This window comes from Strix uralensis, chromosome 21 (genome assembly GCF_047716275.1).
Source record: "Strix uralensis isolate ZFMK-TIS-50842 chromosome 21, bStrUra1, whole genome shotgun sequence".
NCBI classification, from domain to species: Eukaryota; Metazoa; Chordata; class Aves; order Strigiformes; family Strigidae; genus Strix; species Strix uralensis.
In genome coordinates this window covers 2,982,800-3,001,104 of record NC_133992.1, presented here as the reverse complement: position 1 = coordinate 3,001,104, position 18,305 = coordinate 2,982,800, and the positions used below count along the sequence as shown (strand labels likewise).

The following is an 18,305-nucleotide window of genomic DNA, read 5'->3' as shown; positions in this document are numbered from 1 at the left end:
GGCTCATTGAGGTACTTGTGTTTGAATTAAAGTGCAACATATTCAGTCAATGGCCAGCAAGAGACCTGTCAAAGTCTCTACCACTCTAGTCTGCATCTTCGCGTTGCACTCAGTAATTATATTGTTAGTTCTTCCACACTCCTTATGCTCCCATCAGCAACACATTATAGAAAGCCATCCAAAAAAACCTTTTCTAAAAAACATATTCTTTATGCATAATTGCCCATATGATCTGATTGTTTATGTTATGCAGGCTTTCAGCCTTTTCAGGAGCCTGCAGAAGTATCTGCTTTATCCATTTCTTTTCTGCCTTATTCCATGAATCAAAATCAAAAACACTTTTCCCAAGTGGGTGAACCACTTGCAGAAGGTGGAAAGCACTGCTGTTATTTTCCCTGCCATATGCTCCCGAGACAGTTCCCAGCTCTGCATCAGATTATCCACGAGTCCAGATGCTCCGTCATCCGTTGCCACCTGAAACACTGAATTCAAAGATCTGTTTGCGTGGCATGGGTGCCCAGAGCCTGGAGGGACTTGGATGTGAATGCAAAGATCTCATAATTATTGCAACAACGAACAAATGTTCCAAAAATGACCATTCCTTTTTATCCATGCAGGGATCCAAGCCACTCAGAATTAAAAAAAAAATGAAACAAAAATGCACATGGTTGCTGTATTTTTGCCCTTTTTTCAGCAACAAACCTCTCATAGAAGTGTCAGTAGTTTAGCCACAAAACCTGCAGCCTGCTCAGCCCGGGGGACTGTGGCAGTTGAACAGTGGGTGATGGTGTCAGTAACATGCTGAGCAACATTCATTTCCTGCAACCAGGTCTTCATTTAAAGGGAAAAAAAAAAAAAAGAAATCCAGCAGCAGCTGTAATCTCTTAAAATGTTAATGCCAGATTTCCAAAGAGCATTTGAGGCACTCATGCTTGCAAGCATATATGGACATGTACTCTCAAATGTACTGTTTGTGCTGCTACTCTCATGCATCCAGGATTTGCTGCTTTGTGGTAACTGGGATGCCAAGACAGTTCTTTGGAAGATAATGAGAACATCTGCTGCTTCAGCAGCAAAACAAAACACAAACTCAAACAACAGGGACAGGAATAAGCCAAATAGCTAACTCCAAAGCAGTCAGGAAAAGGTCTCCCCAGCCAGCAAGTAAAAGCCCACGACTGAAAGGTCTTTCTGCTGATGTCCAAAGAGCTCCCTTCAGGTGGGGTGCTGGGTGCTCAGAGTCTGCCTCCCCTTGCGAACCCCAGACCTGCCTCCTGCCTCTGCACCTGGCAACGTCTCCGGAGGGAACTAGCTCTCTGTCAACCGCAGAACAAGCAGTACCTCTGCAGCCTGACAGTGACTTATTCTCCAGAGCTGAACATACCAAATTCACACCATCAGTGCTACACTATGAAGGGTGCCACACTCTGCATTGGAGGTATGTGGGCAACTGCATGCATACAGGGGTGTATCTCCTATCTGGCTTTAAAATTGTGGAGGATTGCTTTAAGACCTTCTTCTAAGCCAAGAATGAGAGAATTAGGGCCACTGCCCAGCACTTCCCAGTAGCCATTCACATGGCAAAGGCTGCAAAACTATACACTGTGTATTAGTGGCAGCTGTGACTAAGTGTCCACTTTCTCTCCTCCACACAACATATGAGGCTTAGCAGTATCATTTGATGTATTTGGGCTTCATTAGCATAAATGAGCAAGTTCCAAGCAGAATCACAGTATGGCCAACACAAGCACAGATTCTCCAAGCGTTTCGGCAGGGCTATTTTAAAGGGTGCAGCATGCAATAGCTGAGCAGGGCAGCGTCAGGGAGAGGGTGAAGCCATGAAGCCGTTGGCTCCGGTGAGTTGAGTGCTGCTGCAGGAGCAGTGATCATTCTCCCTCTTGAAACTGCAGCTTCTGGAGCAAAGGAGCCTCTCAGAGGAAACACGACATGAACATGTTCAGGTGGAGATCTAAACCTCAGGGAATGCAAAGCCAGTACTCACCAACGGAGCAAATGTCTGTGAAATGGTCCTCACCTTCTTCAGCATGAATCAGGTCATTTTTGCTCTTCTTTATTGCAGCTCTTTTCAACACTGTGTGCAAATTAAAGAGAAAATGCCCTGTGAGCAGAGTGGATTCTCTCTCCCCCTCCCCTTCACTCTCCAGGGCCAGCATTTACTTCCCAATGCCAGCTTAAAGCTCTCACACAAGGGTAAACTGGAGCAAATCAGACAACCTACAACCTTGCAGGGCCTCCGTGTGCTTTGATGCCAGGGTCATTTATTTATTTAACCTTCTAGATCTTGAAGGCTTGCCAGGCACAGGTCTGCACACTTACACTTCACTCCAGCAGATGCAGGAGGGTGGGGGAGTCACTGCAGCTGCTGGACCTTTTAGCGCAGCAGAAAGACTGGGCAGGGTCACTGCATCTTTCTGAGCCCCAGCGGGTTATGAGATGAGTGCTTTTATCCATTAAAAACATTAACATTGTTTACAGTGTGCACCATTAAGAAGTTAGCATTTACGGTGCTCGGATACAGTTTACCACAGAGCAATGCCTTAAGGAGCAGAAATGCTGTATCAAAAGCAACTGCCACAAACCAGTGAACATGCTCTTAATAGCACCCACTGTACAATTCCTTCCCTCTGGGGATGTCGTAACTCTTTGAAAACACACTTTGTCCAACAGCATCTTTTGTGGGGAGGGCAAGCATCGCTACGCCGTTTTACTCGACAGGGAAAGAGAACTGCAGCCTAAGGCTCGGAGAGGTCTGCACTGTTCACCCCGTGCGCGAGGGGTAACGCAGGAACAGCATGGACGCTGGTCCCATGACCACCTACCTGCAAAACCTTGAGAACTAGCAGAAAAAAATACGTTGATACAGTTTTGTAACAGCTTCAAGACATACAGTAACTAAGCACCATTTTCTATCAGCAGTAAGACACCCCACGGTGTGGTGATACATACTGTTCAGTAGGCACACACAGCAAACCCACTCACTCTGCAGCGACTACCCTGGAGGTAGGTTCGTACAAGAAGATCCCCTCACTCTACACAAATTTCCCTGCCTTGACAGAGAAACGGATGTGCTTCTTCCTCCGCAGCTAAGGCAAGCATTAGTGCTTTTGTCACTCCAAGGAAACACCCAGAACATCACCCAGGTTCGGAGAGGCTCGAAGAGGAGAGGATGCTCTGAACCTGTGATCTGGATCCAAGTTTTACAAATAACTGCTTTTGCTCTTCTCTTCCCCACCCAGCAGTAGGCTGAATCTTCAGTCCCAGAAATTAGCTTTTAGTCCTTCAGGCTGTATCTGTCCCAGTACACACCAGTATGTCCAGGCCCTTCCCCAGCACTGGAACATAACCAATCCTGGGAGTAAGGTTTTACAACACTCCCTGGCATAAATTGAGCACCACCTTCTTTATCTTCTTCCCCAGATAATTCCTGCATGTGTTTAGCAATTAGGTCGTGCCATCTCTACAGGCACCTTTGATGCAATGTCTCGCTGTTTTGGAGACTAAGATAATTTACCAGCATAGATGTGGGCTGCTCCATACCAGTTGGCTTCACGGCTGTGAACACTGCTGGGCTCCCTTAGCTTACTAGTACAGAGGGAGCCTTAGTATACCTGGGCCTTTACTCCGTGGCCTGTACCCACCTCTAGTTTGCTTGCACCACTCAGCTTTTCAGACTACTCTTCCAGACACTCATTTCAACTCGAGACTAATAGCCCTGGCTGCACCCACGTGCTGGACAAACTTCCCCAGCGCACACACACCCACTCACCCGCACACACGAAGACTTGCCAAGCACACCTCAGCCCTGACCTTCTTCAGCCCCAGCTCTTCCATCCCCGAGTCCTCCCCGAGCACAGGTCACCAGGTTGGCCAAGGTGGGCTAGCAGCCGGGCGCCTGATGCCCCAGGGAGCCGCGTGGCTCGGAGCAAGGTGCAAAACCACCCGAGAAGCATCGCCGGTGACCTGGGCACATGGGGCTGCGGGGGAGAAGCACTGCCCCGCTGTGCCACCTAAGCCCCTGGTGATTTGCAATCCACTCACTGTTGTAGCTGCTGCCGCTGCTAGTCTCTGCCGGTGCCGTGCCTTGTTGAATCGGCCCTTCCGAGGCGGCCCTCCCTGACAGTGAATGGGAGGAGAAAAAAAAAGAGGAGGGAAAGGGAGGGGAGGGGAAAGGAGGAGACATGGGAGGACGAAAGATGGTCAGAAAAGGGAGAGGGAAGAATCTTTAACTGAACTTTGACTGGCTGTCGCATCCTAAGAGCTCATCGGTCTGGAGACACAGGGAGAGCTGTCCCCGTAGCCTCGCTGCACCTGCATCCGAAGCTCGGTACCTCCAGCCGTCCTGCAACGCCAGGGTCACACGTCGGAAGATAGGATCACCACACCCTGTTATGTCTTACTGCTTACAAGTAACAGGGGTCTTAGTCTCTTTGTCAAAACCATTTGGAAACCTCAGTTTAGAGCCCTGCCTTCTCTTGGTCAATGCATTTCTCTTCTGGCATCCGCTCTGCAGCCTACCCCCGCCACAACCTGTGCATAGACACAGCCAGCCACGCTCGGCAGAGGCTGACGGGTGTCCCTGTCACGCTGCGGTCCCACAGGCAGCTTAGGGACCGACCGACCCCAAGGGCAGATCCCCATCCCAGAGTGGTGTGTCACATAACTGCTCATCATCCACCTGCAACCTCAGAAAGACCTGATATGGGAAAAGGGACTCTTTAGCCCGACTTATGCCAAGTGCATGCAAGAGCGTGTTCCTCACACCCTCCTGGTTACAACGGAAAGCCATGTCAGTGTACAGCAGGTGAACCTCTCACATATCACAGCAGGAAAACTGCACGGCAAAACAACTTACCGTCCAGAGGAGATTTCTCTTCTGCATTCTTGTCTTCCTCTGCCAGCATGACCTCCTCTGTAAAAGGAAAAACAGCAAGGTTCAACCTCAGATTTATCACATCCCCACTCTAAAACCAGCCGAGCTGGATGCAGCAGGTGTCTGTCCCCGCTGCCACCAACCTTACCCTATTGTATGACCCAGTTACACCAAGTCTGTGAAGGAAGGAACAGCTCAGAGCCATGTTTCTTACCCTGTGCCCCTTATGCACATGGAGAGGAGGCCAGACACACCACTGGAAGACTGTAGCACTTCCTCCATGATTTCCCTCTTCACAATCAACCACCCATTCCACTTTCTTTACTCAGCTATCATCTGCAAGGGACTTCTGGAGACCAAGAACCTTCTGTCAGACCCAAGCAAGACCACAAGCCAGAGGAGGGTCCCTCATGCCCAGTCACTTTGGAGACACCCATTGCTGCTCTTCTGTCTTCTTGTCAAATCAATAAGACCAGGACTCAGCCCATGGGAAATGGATCTCTGTCTCACGACACAGGGTAACACAAGCAGGTCTGGCTGTGGCATGTCAGCTGTGCCACATCTCAAGAGACAGAATATCACCAAATAGCTATCACATCAAATCTTTGTCCAACTAAAATCCACAGCAAAGTTTCCATGGGGAAGTTCTGGCTAGCACAGTTCAGGTTGTACAATTGCAAGAACACCACCGTTGGTTTTCCATTCCTGTGTAACTCATCTCCAAAATACACATTTATATTTTCCTACAGTAAAAGAATTCAGAAAACAGAAAAAAACAACCTCCTAAAACTGACTCATTTTTATCTGCATGAAAGACAACCAAATTTCCTGAGGTTTCACAATGCAAATGTCATCACTCAAGTCGATTTGCAGCACACACCACACTGCGCCAATACTTGAAACCCTACAGTTCATACAGTCTGAACCACAGATTTTAGCTTGCTGCTGTAAAATTATGTGAGGATTTTCTAAAGGACAATCTAAAGCAAACAAAATATTGAGCTGGCAGCTGGTAAATTGTACACTTTCTTGTATTATTATAAATGACAAATTCTTTCACATGCTTGGCATAGATGTAACTTGGGATCTTACTAAAACATCTGACACTGTGTTTTCACAAAATTTTGCTTTAAAGTCCATTTAAGCCAGCCTAGATGGAAAGCTAACTAGAAAAAAAAAAAACAAAACAAAAAAAAACCACCACAAACCACAGGCCAGACATCAAAGTGTGTAGCTCAAAGCCATCTAGAAGAATACTAGAGGGATCAGGACTATCACACAAGCCTTATATAATCTCTTTATTAATCATCTGGGAAAGAGAGTGAATGATATATTAATAAGAAGCAAATTGAGAAGGCTAAAAAATAATACCCAGGACTGAGGAGGACTGGAAACCCAAGCAGAGGAGAAAAAAATAAGAAAGTGCAAACTAGTGCATCAGAGATATGGAGGAAAGGAGAGCCGAGAGAGGGTTAAAAATGTCACGTGAGCTAAAAGTCTGCACTTTAAAAGGCATTAAATTCTTCCAAAAACCCACAAGCCAATACAATTCAGGTGTTTTCTGAGGCTTCGTAAGACAGGTCAGAAAAGTGAAATGGGCTGTTTTAGACAGTTCAAGAGACTTTTCTCTCAAACCAGCACCTCAGAAACCGAAATGTTCTTCTGATGTCTTGCCTAGGGAAAAGCTGTACTGGTGTTTGGGGGCTAAAAATATGTGAGGAGTTAACTGGCAATTAACAATGAATATGACTGCCTTAAAGCACGTAGAGGGATGGTTTAGATATGAAGACCCCCCTTCCCAAAGGCAGATGGACAAAAGGCCTGTAAATGTGAAACAGAAAGCAAACCTGTGCTGGAAGCAGCACAAGCTTGAGATGCTATTGCACTGGACATTTTCCTATAGATTTTTTTTTAAATCCTACATTGGTCATGGAGTGTGATTTTAAAAGCTTTATGTAATATCTGAAGGTGATATACCCACAGTGCTGTACAGGGCTGCATAAAAATGAGTCCAGCTCCTAGTACCAGTAGAGTCAATAGTGCCACGCAGATGTTTCTGCATTCTTTTGGATCCAGGGGTTAGTTTGGTCATCACTACTTTGGGATTCTCCATTTTGTGCTCCTCTGCACAACCCAGATGTGGGTTTTTTTCCTGTGCTACGTACTAGCACATTGCAGTGACAATCCAAAACCTTTTGGAGTAGAGCGTATGTACGTTTAGGTCTTGCAACAAAGAGCAAGCATGGGAAAGCAAACTCATCCCAGAGGGGCAAGTCTGTCACTCCCAGAAAGAAAAGTTGACTGTTAGACAGCATTTGGTAATTAAATGGACTAATACAAGCTACTGCAGGGAGCAGACACACTGCCATGCAGGTGGTAAGGAACGAAAATAATGAGCTAGCAAAGGTCAGAAGACAAGCAGCTGTTCTTCAGGGGCTACGCCCAGGTGAGTGCAATGCAGAAGAGCTGTGTCTGCAGAAGGAAGATCTCAGAGAGAGCCAGCACACTTACTGGTCAGTGCTCTGAGGGTTGTTGGTTTAAGTCACATCTTGTTAAGAAAAACCAAAACACTCCAGGAAAGAAAGAGTCTACTCACTTTGCTAGAAGCTCAGCTCCGCACTTGTTTCGTGTCAGTGCAGGAGGAAAATAATTGTGCTGGTTCCGTTCAAAGATCTCTGAGCAAGAAATTTGTCTTTTACCCTGTTTCTGAGTGGCCTCTTGTTTTGCATGTTCCTGTAACAATTTGTCATGACTCTTCACTGTCCTTTGGGCAGGAGGGGAGGAACAGTCCCGAGTCCTCAGATCACCTCTGGGGACTGCAAACTGTATGGATACATCATCATCATGATTTGCAATGTCTTACTTATGCATCTGATGTTCCAGTATCACCTGTGTCCCCACAGTCAGACTGATGAGAGGTTTAGCCATCTGAGGTTTCAGAAACCAGATTGATAAATGTCAGTGGGACCTCAGAATTTGTAAGGTGTGACAATTTGATATTAATGTATTTTCACCTACAAAGTACACACTCTTTCAAGACAACTCCGCAAGCCAGCTGAGCCTTTGCCCCAAATTCAGAGCCCTGAGTTGGTGCCCAAACATATCTCCATCCATAGACATATCTCACCAAGTTTCAGTTTTACTGTTCCCTTAAAATAAATAAACCCCAGGTTTCACCTATGCAATTCCCTCAAGCCCAACTCTCCTCCACCATTGCTCCCCATTTCTCTCCCTTGACAGTTACCCCAGCCGTCTTGTATCCTCTGGGAAGCCAAAGCACCACATCTACCTTAGCAGGGGCTTTACATGGTTTTTAAAATCTGCTAAAAGACAGTTCAGCAGGTTAGTCATTATTGCTAGGATTTTTTTTTTTTTTAACCATACAGCATCCTAAGCACAGGATCAGAAGTTGCATTGCCTTTAGTCATCACTGTAACACAGACACTGGAAGAAGATAATTAGGGCACCCGAAAAACCTCCAAACAACAGTGCTTCTACATGAGAAGAAATATTCAACAAAGAGATAGTATCAGATCAGCAACTTCTAGCCTCCAAACAAAGGCACAGGGGCTTCGCTAGGATATCAGAGTGAGAGGTGTCTAGGCAGTAAGATTAATTGCTGGTCATTAAGTACTGACAACACACAGCATGTTACAGCACTGGAAATAAAGGCAAACCTTATACTGAAGAACTGGCAAGCTAACAATACAGGCAAAGCAGCAGAGAAACATGATGCCCCTTCTCTTTCTCTTTGGCATGGGGAGATAGGATACTGTGGGCTCAAAAGAGCAGATTACAGGAAATACTTGACGTTCAACAGGCAACAGAAGTTAGAAAAAAAGGAAGAACAACTGAATTTAACTGTTGAAGCTTCAGACTTGTTAAATAGAAAAAGTGAATAAAAATGCATCCCTTAGAAGCCATCACACTCTCACGGGGAACTCTAATTTGTCTTTCTGACAATTATCCTCCCTTGCCATCTCACACACATTGCTGCCCTTTTTCATTGATGTAGGTGTCTTTTCTCAGCTGTACCATGGGGCTTGTTGCTCTGTTTCTTCTACAGAAAGCTGAAACCTGAGGTTCATAATGCTTTGTCAGGTCAGCGAGTGGCATTCAAGCTACAGTGAGCTGGAAGAGAGAGGTTGAACCCATTCCCCGAGCCTGCTTACTCCAGGAGAAAAGAAACAGAATCAATGTTGTGTGAAAGAGATGGACTTGCAAAGAATTAAAATGCAGAAGACATGCAACTTGATTAGCTCTGAACTGAAAGACTTCCAGTCTCTGAGAAAAGTGTTTTCAAAAATGATGCATGTCCTTGTAAGATAAGAGAAACATCTTCAAAAGAATATTTGTGGGCTTACAAGCACTTTGCTCTGTGCAAAGAACTTCTAGTTCTCCGCTTTCCATTGGAAATGCAGCATGACAGCCTAATAGTTGCTACAGTTTTGAGGATTTTAATGGAGAAAGCAGTGGTGGCAAAATCATTTGCATGGATTACATTGCTTGGCTTCACCACTTTTTAATTCCCCTGAAAGGCACAATTTCAAATTGCCTTGCTACTGCCTTTGCACAGAGCCCAACGAAAACATGAAATGAAGAGCAGACCCTGTCCCAGCTCACAGTGGGTGGTACAGGCCAGGGTTTGCTCGTCACCAACGAGACTTTATTTGATATTGGTTGAACTGAAGAAGAGGCGTTTGGGGAAGAGAACTGTTGTCTCGTGCCTAGAAGAGCAACTCGGTGCAAAGCATTGCTTTTTACACCTATATCAGCTGACTTCTGCTGGTGGGAAGCGTTGGTCTGTTTAAAGAATTTACTAAAAAACAGACAGTTGACTTTGTTCTTCAAGATTAAATTTAAGATTACAGGTCTGTTTCTAACTGATCCATAGAGTTCACTTCTAAACAATACAGACAGTCAGTGGTTAGGAGCTTGACATGGCAATTACCTTATGAATTTCTGGCCTAAATTCTGTGAGATACAAGAAATTATAGGATTTGATCATTGCTTCTGGCCTGTGCACACTAGTTTTATAAGACTGAAAATCTTACAGATTTGAAGACACAGATTTATAAGTCATTTAAGGTAGCATGACATTTCTTCTTGACATCCTCGAAAAGACTCTACTGAATTACAATTTTCTTTGCCTAGTCTTGGCCTCATAATATGGGAATTTTACATGAAATCACCTGTAATCTCATTTCAAAATATTTAAACCCTCCTGACTACCCTATGTATTCATTCTTCAACATGCACCTGAGAAATAAGTAAAGCTAGAAACGTCATACCTGGCCTCTGTTTAATCCAAAGTGAAGAAAGTCAAATCAAACTCTAAAGAAATTGGTCAGACTGTGGGTTGAATTTTTTCAAGTCATGCACTTCTAAATTCAGCACTTCAGCACATTATCTATGTTACAATTTTCTCTTTCATTCCCCAACCCTTTGTTAAGAAGGCACTTCATCAATTAAGGCTTCCTGTATTAAGTACAACTTCCACAAGTATTTGCACATTAGGGTTGTCACTGTTTAAAACACCTTGATACAGATCCCTCAAGCAGATATGCTGCTGACTGTATTAAACAATCCACATTTAAAACAGCCTGAGCTATGTTTGCTTCAATTTCAACCACAGCTGCACTTCTGGTGATTTATCAATAACGAGCTGGCACCAAAATCTTTCAGCTTTGCCAAGGTGCCTCCCTGAAAACTTCACAAGCACTTTTTATTAATATTTTCTTCCCTTTTATACTCTTATTTTACTACTGGAAAATATTTGAAAGCACCACCAGAAAAAGAGAAAAATGCAAAAGTCAGTTAGTCAAGAGCCCAACTATTAAAGAAGTTTCATTCTTACAGCACAAATGTAAGACAAGTCATCAGACTACATCTGGAACACGCTCGGGTCAGACACCACTTAAGAGGTAGAAAATAAAGACCTGTTGTTTTCTCTTGGGGGACTAAACAGTCTACAATTTCAGTATAAGGAAAGGTTGATAGTAAACAACCCCAAAATTTCATCTGAGCCACCTTTTTAATGCAATATGTACAGCAAGAGATAATACAACATCATTCAGATTACAAATAGAGAAGGCTGTGAGAAACATTAAAGACATGCAGGAGTGGCCAATACATGATGAGCACAATGTTAAATTAAAATAATTGTTGACAAATGGGAGGTAGTGTACAGATGAAAGAGTGATTTTAAGTCACTCAAATACTTTCCTTGGTCCTAAACCAGTTATAGCCCTTGAGGTAAAAACCTGAGTACTATCGAGAACAAGGGAACCTCCTTTCCAGCTCTAGCAACTACTCAGAATATGTAAAACAGAGTAAAAACAATCAAATTAAGATGCCACTTTATGAATTACTAGAATGCAGCTTTCCACTCTTCCTACCTTGCATAAGAAATAAATGAGAAAAAAAGAAAGAAACAAAATGTTCAGGGAGGATACTATAAATATTAGAAGCCTGGAGAGCCTTCCATGGGAAGAGGGGGGATGGAGCAGATTGGTTCTGCATGCTTTGGAGCAGAAAAAATAAGTTGAAACAAGGTAGAGAGATATCAGAGAAAGAAAAGTAGTACAAAGAAATACAAAGTGCACTCCTGAGCCTTTCCTCTCCCTGCAGAAAGACGACGTATTTATAATTGAGGACAGGAGATACTGTTTGGTGGGTTGGTTTGTTTTTTAAAACCAAACCAACTGTTAACATGTGGAACTCCTTACTACAAGATTCAATAGGTCATGGATGCTAGAAGGATTTAAAAACAATTAGATATTTGCATGAATAATAACAAAATCTTCCCGAGTTACATTAGAGCAGAATACCAAGAGCTTTTGCTCTTTCTTTTATGCAAACAGCTTCTTGCATCTCACTGCCTGGGGCTGCTGCACGAGACTTCTGTATAGGCTGGACTGTCTGTGACCATCCTCCCTGGCTGTTTTCCTCCCCCACCCAAGCAGTTTGCTTTGACCACTGTCCCACACACAGACCTGGACAAGGAAGACTAGTTACCTAGTTTTAAAATTCAGAATCATTTCATAGCTGAAGTCCTGGCTTCTAAAACAGAAATGGGAAATCCCTATCAACACCAAAATCCCAAATTCCAGTGCCTGAATCCTAAACACTCGATTCTCTTTTTTGGTTAGCCTTCACGCTACCTTTTGTATTCAAGATTTACTAACACTGCTAAGTTGATTTTAATCATTGTTATTTTTCAGCTGTAGTAGGAAGCTTTTTTTATATTCCTATTGTATTTTCAACAATGCCTTTACAGAATATTTTTATTATTCCCTAATTCAGCTGTTTTGCATACACTTTCTTGTTCTAGAAAACCTTCTGGATCTTGCGTTATTAGACAAAATAAAAAGATGGGAATTTTACAGCAGTTCCACTCTGTGTGGCATTTATTCAGCACCGGCAACACAGAACTAGAATAGCCAGCCATTCCCACAGGGATGCAAAGCTGGAGCAGAGATTGTCTGTATGTTTTATAACTTCTCCACCTCAACTTTCAGACAAGTTCAGCTAATGACCTCTGCATAGCTCTTCTTGGCAGAACAGTCACCAAATTGAAACGAACCAACCCACATCCTTGCAAGGGAATTCTCATCTTTATTTTACTGATGGGGAGACCAGACCAGGATTTAGAGACCAAGAAATCACAAGAGCCTTAAAAGCAGGATGGCACTAGAGCCAAGGGAGAACCATGGTGCACTCTGCTTCAGCCACTGGATAAACCATTAATTAATCTGAATTTGAGGCAGCACAAAAGCTGTAAACAAATGGGAAAGCAAATTATAAATGGAAACAAAAGCGAATGGTTCTTTTTTGAATCCTACAGCACCACAGAATGAAGTGTGGTTACCTAATTGAAGACACTTGCTGTTGAACAGTCACAGTGAATAAAAGTCCGTCAATACAACTGGCACTCAATTGTCACTCTGTATAGCGCGATGGGAAATAACGGGTTCAAGCCACCATATAAGCTGCTGCTACTTCTTCCTATTTTACATCTCAGTGCTTCAGTCTTTTTCCTCTCCCGTCAGGCTGTCAAGACTCATGCCAGGACAACTGCCCTGTGGGGAGGTACCGCAGCCGCCCCCACCCCCGTGCTCCCACAGGGTGCAGGGCAGAGCCCCCTCCCCTGGGTACATCGGCTGGCAGAGCACTTCGGAGGAGAAAGCAGAAGCAAAGCAGCAGGAGTCATATGAAAAATGCTTTTCCAAATACTGGCACTAAGGTTGTGCACATCAAGCAGAAGCTATAAATCCAGATAAAGAACCACTTACACACAGAATAGCATCAGGATGCTCCGTCCCCTGGCTTGTACTCAGCTTATGCATGTGCAATGCTGCAATGAATAGTCTGGAGAAGAGGAGGCTGAGGGGAGACCTCATGGCCCTCTACAACTCCCTGAAAGGAGGGTGCAGAGAGGGGGGATGAGTCTCTTTAACCAAGTAATAAGCAATAGGACAAGAGGGAATGGCCTCAAGCTGCGCCAGGGCAGGGTCAGACTGGCTCTTAGGAAGTATTTCTTTGCAGAAGGGGTTGTTGGGCGTTGGAATGGGCTGCCCAGGGCAGGGGGGGATTCCCCATCCCTGGAGGGGTTGACCCAGCGCTGAGGGATCTGGTGGAGTTGGGAACGGTCAGTGTGAGGTTCATGGTTGGACTGGAGGAGCTTCAAGGGCTTTTCCAACCTGGATGATTCTGTGATTCTGTGAATGAGGTGCTGTGACCATACAGTTACTTGCCTGCACAAGCACGTTGTAGCACATCAGGCCTCTAGCATCAGTATGGATTTCAAAATAAGGAATGATGATGTGGCTTTTAGCGTGGTGCCAGCCCATGGTTTAGGAGCACCACAGAGTGCCAGTTCTGCCACTAGTTTATCGGCTGACATGAGGTGAGTCACTATATAACATCGGACCGCAGTTTCCCCCTTTGTAAAGGGCAAGGATGAAGCTGACCTGCCTAGAAAGGCACCTGAAAATCTATTTGAGAAACCACTGCTTCTTTTTCTCCTCATCATTGTTTTAAAAGGCAGTTTCACTTTACTCTGATGTTTCAGCTTCTCAGAAAAGCAAGCAAGAAAGCAAATTAGCCCCAGAAGTTTTCTTGATGCTGTGTGAATGAATTGCACTGTGGTTATGTCAATATCTGCTACTCTATAACACAGGAAGGTTATTGGTAATCTTTACTGTTTGATAAAAAAGAAAAGAAAAGCACACTATTTTTTGTTAAATTACTGTGTTTGGGTCCTTGTTAAAGTTGCTCATGGTTTGCAATAAAGTACAACGTTCACTGATAATAGTTATAAAGCAATGTTAATATGTGCTGGGGTGAGTTTCATGCAAGTAATCTCTGTAGCTCATAAAAATGACGCTCCAGTGTATTTTACCATCATGGCAAGAGAGGCTTATAAAACAGCTGTGCTGGAAAGTAAATAAAATATAAATGACTCATATAAGGGAACAGTTTCCCCACTGTGGAGACTTTGGGCACTGTATCACTTTTTGTATTATACTGTATTAAGACAATTGCTTTGATCTCAGCAATAAAGAAAGTTGGCTCAGCTCCTTTATTTTTGCTTAACCAAACTGAGATCTTTTGCGGTAATTTTAGTGTGACTGCTTAGAAACAAGCCCAACAAAAGAAAGTGCTGGCTGGGCTCTCTCTAATCTTGGGTTACCTCAATGGCCAGCAATAAGGAGGACTAGTTCTGGGGCCCTTGTCCTTTGTCATCACCAGACTTGCCACAAAACATACTGAACCAACATCAGGAGATCTCTTGCCTTACCTGCTTTGAAGATCCACTCCAAGTATCCATTTAGTTCCCGTTCAATTTGCTGCTGCCTACGGAGTTTCAGGAAAGCTCGACGATTTTCTACCCTCTCTCGTTCTTTGGCAAATTCACTTTGGAGAGAGAAGAATGAGAAAACCCATGTCACAAGTGGTCAGGGAAAATACACAGCCCTTCTTTTCTCTTTCAGATTGTATTCACAAAGCTTGTGAAGTTGATGACAGCAGTAGCAAGCGGCTACATGTTGTTATCAACAGCATGCTACATGTTGTTATCCAACAAATTACTACTTGATTTATAGCTCAGCTGTTTCTCTGCCTCTCTCATCCTGAAAGAGAACTGCAAACTGCCATGTGCATATGCTTCTTCTAGGGCCACATCACATCCATTACAACAAGATCCTGATGCACAACCACATACATCTGTCCAGTCATGCAATACAAATTATTATCCCCAACGCTAAAAAACTGTCTTCCACCTCTGTCCATACCACTCCCTCCACACCACTCCCTCCACAGCAGGATTTCCTCTAGGAGCACGATATTATGTCACAGAGACACCAGCACTCTTTTGGTATTGGAAGAGATCTACTCTTCCCTGTTAGCCTTTCTTTGAGTTTTCCCAGGCTTAAGATGACTTTGACAAACACAAGTCATGTGAATGAGTGAGGATGGGTACTCTCGGGTCAAGGTGAAACACCGCAGATGCTCTGGGTTGAAGGTAACAACGACCCTGCTATTTGCTAAAATCACATGGAAAGCAAGGATCTTGATATCAAATCATTACAACATGATTGTTACAGGGGAGTCAGAAAGTAAGGTTCATCCAACCATTGCAAAATCTTGTCAAAGTACATCCTACTGCCTAGTTTGAAATGATGCTGAGACAATAGTGTAGCCATCACCCTAAGAGACCCACAGTAGGGCTTTCCTCAAGCTGATTTGCATCACCTCTGGGAAGTTTCTGACGCCCCACCTGAAGATGTACATGCCCATCTAACATTTATGGAGCTCTGAACCAGCCTCTGCAACCCCTCGCTTTGAGCACACGCTGGAGTGACTCCCACAATAGCTTAATCTATATGGTCAAATGTGGGATCAGGTTTTTGTCCCTCGTGTACATCATCAATTCACTCATTCTCTCCTTTGACATCTTAAGTCTGCTGTGACCTTCAAATCTTCAGTTAACAGTGAATTGTTACAAACCTGTAGTTAACCACTGTTCTTGACTAAAATCTCACCCAGTCACCTGTCCATCACCCACACAGGCTCCTCAAAAGCCAGCAAGGAGAAGGAGATGGGAGGAAGGCATAAAATAGGGGGAAAAGGAGCTGCAAAAGTCAGAGGCTGATTTTATATTCACAGCCTACACTTTACCCTTCAAAGCTGACACTCTTGCTTCATTTGGCAGGACTGTCTGACCTGTGGAGAAGGGACTGCAGGGAGGACTTGGCTCAGCACTGCAACACACACCGGTACCAGCCACTGATGTGAGAGCTGCCATCAACTGAGCCGTTATCTTGATTTTGGCACTGCATCCCAGTCTCCTGATTCCCCTTTCCTGTCCCCCACCTGACAGCACAGCCCATGACCCCATCCTTGAAGGAGAGGAAGCTGAAACATCACTCTGAACCGACTAGTCCTTGCAATTCAGCACATGTCTGCAGGGTGATTCGGGATCCTGCACGTGTCAGCTGGATTGCCGATTTTCTCCCTCTTCTTTTCTAATGTTCTCATTTCTGGTTCATTGCCTGTTGGTTGGGGCCACAGACCTTCTCTCAGTTTTGATTTCTCTCTGGAGCGGGAAGAATGAGATCAGACAGCACAAGGTGACAACATGCATTTAAATTGTCAGACGTGGAGGGGCCACATTTCCTGTGTTACAGGCTCGTGTCACCGCAAATTTCCCAGAGCTGGGCTGTGCCAGAGGGGAGCAGGAGGCAACACACAGTGGGGAGTTCCACAAAGGACTGCAGTGGGCAGGAAGGGCAGATGAGCTGTGGATGAGCACCGCTCCCTCGCCTCTCAGGGGCAGGCAAGGGAGAGCTTTCCTTGCAAAGCCTTTCATCCTCTGCCAGCTCCTATCTGGCCTAAGGAAAGTAGAAGCTACCTAGGACTTGTCTCTTTAATCTCAACTTTAAGCATGTAAGAAAATGAGGAAGAAACTGCATTAAGTTGCAAACCTTCATTAGTTTCTGTACAGCCATGTATGCTTTTCACAAGACACCAGTGAGGAATGTTGCTGAGGTTAAAGCCACCTGCACCCTCTGGTCCCCTGGAGCTGGCAGGTTTGGCACTGCCGCAGACACTGGGAAGGCAACTTCCAGGAGAAGACAGTACCTTGGGTCTCATCAAATGCCTTCTGAGTGCTACAGAGCTGCAACAAAATCATCCAGGTTGAAGACTGGAAGGTCTTGACGTATGGTCTTCCTGGCAAACTAATGCATCACTTGCTCTTTCTCCTATCTCCAGGAGAGAGGTTTGATGAAGCTAGAAGTTGTCAAAAGGCTGTGCTTTTCTCTATGAAATGTATTAATAAAAGTACGTGTGTCCCTTCCACTACATTCATCACCATTCAGGAACTGAAACATTCCCCATTTGCAGCAACTGGAATTTCTGTTTGAGAGCTTCTAAACAGAATTTCAGATTATATTCAAAGAAAAGGGGGGAAAATGTATATCAAAATTCCATATTTCATCTAAAAATATTTCAGCTGAAATTTTCCTGCCAGTTCTAAATGAAAACACAGAAAGTCCCATGGGAATGTTTGGTAGCAGTAAATAAGTTTCCTCTTTTATTCAGCATAATTGTTATTTATGCCACTGACTTGCAAAAATCTCCCAAACCACCAGAAAGGAAACCTGAGCAGAAAATATGCTGCCTCCTTCCCAGCTTTACCTCCAGGGTTTTCTTCATAGCTGGTCCTCCACACTTTGGCCATTCTGGAATGAGTAATAATGTTCACCCACTCTCATCCTTGGCTCTCATCAACCAGCACGTGTGCTCCAATAGCCCTCCAAAGTATTCATCTTTCAGCACTGTCCAGACAGGCATTAAGAGGAGGAAAGCGGGAAGGTTGGTACTCCTACACACAGCACAGCAACAGGAGACACTGCTTTGGAGGAAGCCGAGCTCTACCTGCTTAGATGTCTACGATGCATTTTAGGTACAACATGACAGTTGTGAATAACTGATTCTATAGAGACAGCAGGAACAAACAGAAATCAAAGAAAGGGCATTCATCATGGAAACCACATGCCATCCAGTAAAGCTCAATGTGTCACATTTTTCTTCTCAAGAGTGGTCAGTGCTTAAAGTCACCAGGAAAATGGATGATTGTTGCTTATCACCTTGGTGGGTGGAAAATTAAATAAATCTCATTGTAAATATGCACTAGAATAGCCACTTCAGGGAAGTTCAAGAGCCCCTCCCCAGCCACAGAAGAGACAAGGTCAACTTATGAGTAATCACCAAGGTCAGTAAAAGATTATAGAACCATGAAATTCTTACAAGCACTTCATCCATGCTGGTCTTAAATTAAAAATACTGTCACAGCAACCAAAAAGGAAAAAAATAAACAAACCACAATCTTCATCCCTTGAGTCTCTGA

At 44.3% G+C, this 18,305-nt stretch overlaps 1 protein-coding gene across 13 annotated transcripts in view; it reads right to left on the bottom strand.

The window, feature by feature from the left end:
- Positions 1 to 18,305, bottom strand: part of CACNA1B (calcium voltage-gated channel subunit alpha1 B) — a 311,698-nt gene that overhangs the window by 142,006 nt on the left and 151,387 nt on the right. For 7 of the 13 annotated variants that reach the window (XM_074890994.1, XM_074890983.1, XM_074890985.1 and 4 more), the window contains 4 exons: positions 14,694 to 14,809; positions 4,874 to 4,930; positions 4,060 to 4,134; positions 2,003 to 2,092 (listed from right to left, as the gene is read on the bottom strand). In XM_074890994.1, the coding sequence (XP_074747095.1) occupies positions 2,003 to 2,092; positions 4,060 to 4,134; positions 4,874 to 4,930; positions 14,694 to 14,809 (338 nt within the window). The remainder of the gene's footprint in view (positions 1 to 2,002; positions 2,093 to 4,059; positions 4,135 to 4,873; positions 4,931 to 14,693; positions 14,810 to 18,305) is intronic. The other 6 variants (XM_074890986.1, XM_074890989.1, XM_074890988.1 and 3 more) reach the window with 3 other exon arrangements.